The sequence below is a fragment of the Taudactylus pleione genome, unplaced genomic scaffold, assembly GCF_031769625.1.
Source record: "Taudactylus pleione unplaced genomic scaffold, aTauple2 ptg000377l, whole genome shotgun sequence".
Taxonomy (NCBI): Eukaryota; Metazoa; Chordata; class Amphibia; order Anura; family Myobatrachidae; genus Taudactylus; species Taudactylus pleione.
Window position 1 is genome coordinate 4,669,226 of NW_028284778.1, and position 6,643 is coordinate 4,675,868.

At 41.9% G+C, this 6,643-nt stretch overlaps 1 protein-coding gene across 1 annotated transcript in view; it reads left to right on the forward strand.

The window, feature by feature from the left end:
• Positions 1-5,453, forward strand: part of LOC148508058 (uncharacterized) — a 30,531-nt gene extending 25,078 nt beyond the window's left edge. Inside the window, exon 7 of the mRNA XM_088445228.1 lies at positions 2,810-5,453. Within this exon, the coding sequence (XP_088301354.1) occupies positions 2,810-4,074 (1,265 nt within the window). The 3' untranslated portion in view covers positions 4,075-5,453. The remainder of the gene's footprint in view (positions 1-2,809) is intronic.
• Positions 5,454-6,643: the final 1,190 nt, after the last annotated feature.

Here is a 6,643-nt window from a genome sequence, read left to right on the forward strand (position 1 = left end):
CTCCCCATCACATCATGTCACTGTGTGTTACCAGCCCAGAGATCTGACCAGTCTTCTCCCCACACTCTCTGGTGTATCTCATACACCAGAGAGCCATCAGTCCCTATTATACTCCTGCTCTCCCCCTCACATCATGTCACTGTGTGTTACCAGCCCAGAGATCTGACCAGTCTCCTCCCCACACTCTCTGGTGTATCTCATACATCAGTGCAAGAGAAATCACCATAGTGATTCCACCACTGGACAATGGGATAGGATCCCCTGTGACATTAGCCATGATGCTCTCTGTGCACCATATGTGGCATTATCTTCATTGTGTAATGTTATGCGTGTTTGATTAATTGCACTGTAATAATTAACATTGTCAGTGCTTCTTCCGACCCTTAGATCTCAACACACACACATCATTGCTCATTAGCTCTCCTGCAATCTCTGTGCTTAGTTCTCTGTTGTTCTTCATCTGTGGATCTTCATCCTTGTCCTGCTCTGCCCTAATTATTCTTCCACTTTCTGCTATTGACTGTCTGCATGCAGCACCATGTCTGTCCTCTGTCCTGATGCTCTCTTGTGACCGGTGCCATCATCATTCTGTGCTGATATTTTCTACTTTGCTCTGTCCTGCTGGTGTCTTTCTCATTCAGTGCTTACCCACGCCAAAGCTTCAACCTATATGTCCACCCAGCTAAGAAGTGCTTCTGATGTAGCCCATGTCTACACTGCTTGTGAGGGCAGTGTCCTGATGGACATTGTGGCTATGCCATCTGCTTGGTATTGTGGTAGTGTTATAATAATAGCCATTGTTTTATCTGTTAAACTAATCCGATTTGCCCTTTGTACATTTATACAGATGTGTCTTCATACATTATTGCCGCAATCGCGCCAGACCCCGTGCGACTATACATACACCAATTTTCTTTTTCGCATTTATGCGCGAATGTACGTTTTAGTAGCAACGTCGATGTGACAAAACGGCTTCACAAGACTGCCCTGATTAATTTGATATTACACTTTTATATCTGTGTGCGACTGAGCCAGACTCTGTATACAACCTGCTATGATGTGCAGCTTTTCTCCACGCCAAGTTTCGCTGTACAGATTTAGGCTCAGGCGCACACAGATATACAAGTGTTGTATATCAAATTAATCAGTGCAGACTCATGAAGCGGTTTTGTCACAGTAAAGTGTGACTTTTATACCGGGTATACACTAGGCGATATGTCAGGACTATCCTGTGGATCGGGCCAACATATCGGGCACATCGTCTAGTGTCTACCCACTATGCGCGCCCCCGTTGCCTGACATCTGGGCCGTTACGTCGGTCGTGCATGCATGGACGATTGAGCGATCCGGCTGCCGACACCAACAAGTACAATAGTGCCGGTGAACGACCTATCGAACGGTCGATCACCGGATTGTGCAGTGTGTATCGACCGCTATATCGTTCATCGGCACCATTGGCAGTTGTCTAATGTGTACCCATCTTTAGACGCACATTTGAGCGGAAAAAATGCAAAAAAAGATAGCAAACCGCTTGGCGCAGGTCACTCTCGCCAGGCATCTTGTGCCGCGTGGCGTATGGAGGCTAGGTGTATGAGGACACTGTTTAGTTGTGATTTTGGGGAAAATGTAATAGAGTGCGAGTAATAGAATGTAGGTACATGCTAACTTGCCCAAATCTAGCATCAACCACTGCAACACTACACATGCTTTAGATAGTTCTAATGTTAAACATACAACTGGCCGGGTTTAATAAGCAGCCAGTTGTAAGCTCGCCATAAACTCGCCAGAATAAATCGCAAAACAATAGACAGTCCTCAGGCCAGCGAGATTGATGGCAACTGATATTTAAGCCCTATTAGCTCTCATTAGTGGCCTATTTAAACACATTCAAAGACTAAAGAAACCAGCCCACAAGTCATTATTACACTATAAAAAAAACAGTTATTTTTTTTATGTTAATAATTTTATTTTAAATACATTTTCAATATAGTTGTACAACCATTCTTCGTGTAAAGTGCTGTCCTTAATAATGTCCTGAATAAAATAAAATGGCTGAATAAAAGGTTAAATTTTTGTATGTAATTTGGTAAATGTAGTGTAATGTTATATTTCTGTCACATTTTTAAAAATAAAGTGTTTTCTTTACGGTTTGTAGCAAATAAAAAAAGAAAAAAAGTGATCGTACATTTTAATGTTTAATAAAATTAAAATGGAATATTCAAAAAAATATTTTTTAAATTGCACAACAGCCTATGGCCTAGATTTATCAAATATTGTAGAGAGATAAAGTACCAACCAATCCGCTTTTGAATTACATTTTTTAAAATAACAGCCTGTAAAATTTCAGGAACTTTTTGGATGGTACTTTATCTCTCTCCAATCTTTGATAAATCTGGGCCTTAATTCATGTTTTTTGAATGCTCCTCAGCAATTGAAGCTCTCAAAGTTACATATGTACAAACATGGTTTATAAAGGGTTAATGTGGTCAAACTCGCTGGACATCTTTCTCCCAATGCATGCAATGGTTTCTGTCAGAAAGGGCCCATGTATTTAGCTTGTGCAAACAAGATGGCAATCGCAGAAGATTTATATCCGTAGCTTATTAATCACAGCCTATTAAGTCCAAAAACTTGTCGCGTGTTCCAGCGAGTTTAATATGGCTTGAATTTCGCACCATGTTACATTTTCCCCTTTGTTTTAAACATTTGAAAACTGAAATTAAACACCTGAACTTCTGCAACTTACTAATATTCTGAAAATGTTCTCCTGATTGTAAAAAGAAGTCTGTTTCCATACATTTATTTCCAGCAGGTGGACACAAAAGCAGGAATACCTCAGGGAGGCATCGCATTGTGTCTCCCGATTATCAAATAGAAGATAACATCACTAGAGATCCCCGAAGAGAAAACCCCATTGCCCTAAATATACATCCAGCACTTCACAGTGCAAATATATCACCTGGTTCCTCCAATCATGGCGAATGTTCTCCTGATAATCCAGATACGGTTCCACACGGTTCAGCTCATGCAGGCGACACGATACATTCCTATTCTGATTACGGTAAATATTTCACGTATAATTCCCATCTTGCTACACAGCAGTTAAGTCAGACAGGCGAGAAGCCGTTTCCATGCTCCGAGTGTGGGAAATGTTTTACGCGGAAAGCCGGTCTCGTTGAACATCAGAGACTTCACACAGGTGAGAAAACCTTCAACTGCTCAGAGTGTGGGAAATATTGTACAAGGAAATCACATCTGGTTGAACACGAGAGAACTCACACAGGAGATAAGCCGTTTCCATGCACCGAGTGCGGCAAATATTTCACAAGAAAATCTTACCTCGTGGCGCATCAGCGGACTCACACCGGCGCAAAGTCATTTTCATGCTCTGAGTGCGGGAAATATTTCACCAGGAAGTCCCATCTTGTGGCACATCAGCGAACTCACACCGGGGAGAAGCCATTTCAGTGCCCTCAATGTGGCAAATGGTTCACCTATAAATCGCACCTTGTGGAACATCAGAGAAGTCACTCCGGGGAGAAGCCCTTTTCATGCTCTGTGTGTGGGAAATGTTTTACACGGAAAACGCATCTGGTTGAACACCAGAAAACTCACAATGGGGAGAAGCCATTTCCATGCTCTGAGTGTGGCATATTATTTCCATATAAAACACATCTTGTCGAACATCAGAGGCATCACCGGGGTGCAAAATCATTTCCGTGCCCCGAGTGCGGTAAATGTTTTGCCTATAACTCGCATCTGGTTACACATCAGAGGACTCACACGGGAGAGAAGCCGTTTCCTTGTTCCGAGTGTGGGAAATGTTTTGCCTACAAATCCCATCTTGTAGAACATCAGAGGACTCACAAAGGGGAGAGACCCTTCCTGTGCTCTGAGTGTGGGAAATGTTTTACACGGAAATCGCATCTTGTATCGCATCAGAAAACACACACAAGCGCAAAGTCCTTTCCGTGCTCCGAGTGTGGGGAATGTTTTACACGGAAATCGCGTCTCCTTGAACATCGGAGATGCCACGCAAGAGAGAAAACATTTTCGTGTTCTGAGTTCAGTTAAAGTTCTTAACGGAAAAAAAAAAAAAACACAGGGGAAAACCAATGCCCATGAGCTATTAAATAGCTGAAACAGGGGTGCAGCAGTACTACATACAGTATAATGATAGCTGAGATTAATGGAAATTTAAAATAGTCATAAATATTTTTACAGACTGAATACTCAATGCTATATTGACATTGCTCTTGTGTGAAACTTATTGCTGTTTCCTTTTTCTATTCCATATACGTATAATTCTCCACACTGATAACTGATAATGCTGTTGTTAAATAGGGTTCTGAGTAATCTATTATTCCAGCAATGTGCAAGAGACATGATATGGGACCTGGGGCACTAATACATTATGTTGTGTCATACACTGTAATTGTAGATTCATATAATTATTTCTGTAAACCGATACTGGGAATCATGTAAAAAGACACAAAAGTGTGGGGCCATGGCTCGGTGGGTCAAGATGTGTCTGCGAGGGATTCAAACTTTTGCGGATTATGCTAGGAAATGGATGCAGACTTGTATTACGTTCACATTTGAAATGTAGATTTTGCACTGCAAAATGGGTGAAAAATATGTCTTCACAAGGCCCTTTCTGATTTAGTAGGGGGCTGCAGGGGTTCCTACACTCCCGCAAAAGGATTCAAATTTTTCACAAGCTTATTGGAGGCGGAGGTCAGGCCTTGACCTATATTCATTGTACAAAATGGTCAACAACTGCCCGAAGCCAGGAACTAGCACAGCAACTGTATCCACCAACTGCACAGAGCCAGGAACTAGCACAGCAACTGTATCCACCAACTGCCCGGTGCCAGGAACTAGCACAGTAACTGTATCCACCAACTGCCTGGTGCCCGGAATTAGCACAGAAACTGTATCCACCAACTGCACAGAGCCAGGAACTAGCACAGCAAACTGTAATCACCAACTGCCTAGTGCCAGGAACTAGCACAGTAACTGTATCCACTAACTGCCCGGTGCCAGGAACTAGCACAGTAACTAATCACCAACTGCAAGGAGCCAGGAACTAGCACAGTAACTGTGTCCACTAACTGCCCGGTGCCAGGAACTAGAACACTAATTGCCCGGTGCCATGAACTAGAACAGTAACTGTATCCACTAACTGCCCGGTGCCAGGAACTAGTACAATTGTTGTATCCATATACATGTATCCCCACCAACAGCCACAATTGTTATTCCGCTACCTTGTGTACTACATTGTTGCTTTATAAATATAAGATACCATATCTAGGATATATAGAAACAATTGCTATATAGTAGGTGCACAAAACCTGCAGCCCCTTGTGTGGCACAGAAATTGGGTCTCACTGAACCCTTATCAATCAACACAAAAATAAAATATTATGCCACAAGGTGGTGCTGGATATAAACACAGCCAATATATGGCAATATAAGAAAATAGGAGATACTCAATCCTTGTAGTATATTTCAGAAAATGGATCCTTTCTGACAATGGTTCCCTTTATATAGGATTCAGAAGTTTCTTATGGTCTCCATGTTGTACATATGTAAAAAACACATAAAACAGGAAAACAGGAAAAAATCCTTAATAATAATATAGTATTATAGACAGTTCTTTCAATCATGTGTCAATCTAATGATGTGGTGGTATAACAGTCCAAATATCGTCTTGATGTTCACGTACCCAAACTCACAAGTCAATATATTGAGGTATTCACATCTAGGTATCTTTATCCTCCCACCCTATGTAATCACAAAAAATCCACTTCACAAATAGGGGAGTTCAGATGAGAAGAAATTTGTGAGATGATGCGTACTCTACTTACATGCAGGGCATACTTTAAAACAAAGACTGTCCCTGGTATAATAGGTGACAACATGATATGGTAGGACAGTGGAGTCTGGAATCCACCGTCTATTCAAGGAGGTCACCAGTGTAATAACAGTCAAGATGTCCAAGCAAAGTTCATATGTCCCCTATGACCTATTTGCTTGGACATCTTGACATTTATTTATTTATTTTATTTATTAACAGTTTCTTATATAGCGCAGCATATTCCGTTGCGCTATTCCGTTGCGCTTTGCAATTGTAAACATTAATAGAACAAAACTGGGTAATAACAGACAGATATATAGGTTGGAAGGCCCTGCTCGCACGTTTACAATCTATAGGGAAATAGGCATTGATACACAAGGATAGGTGCTATATATTGCATTTTGGTCCAGCCAGAGTGCACAGTTTCTTGGTGTGCTGCATGATCCAGTCACACAGGAATGTCGGCCAAATGTCATGAGGATGTGAGAGAAAGACGATGTGTGAGGTTGTGTGTAGACTGTGAAAGGGGATGAAGTTAGATATGGAAGCTATGAAGGTTATGTGGGTGGTTCTGGGATCTGATAAGCTTGCCTGAACAGGTGAGTTTTCAGGGATCGCTTGAAGGATTGGAGACTAAAGGAAAGTCGTATTGTGCATGGTAAGGCATTCCATAGAGTGAGTGCAGCCCGAAGAAAGTCCTGTAACCGTGAGTGGGAGCAAGTAATGCAAGGGGATGAGAGACGCAGATCTTGTGCTGAGCGGAGAGGTAGGGTAGGGAGATAT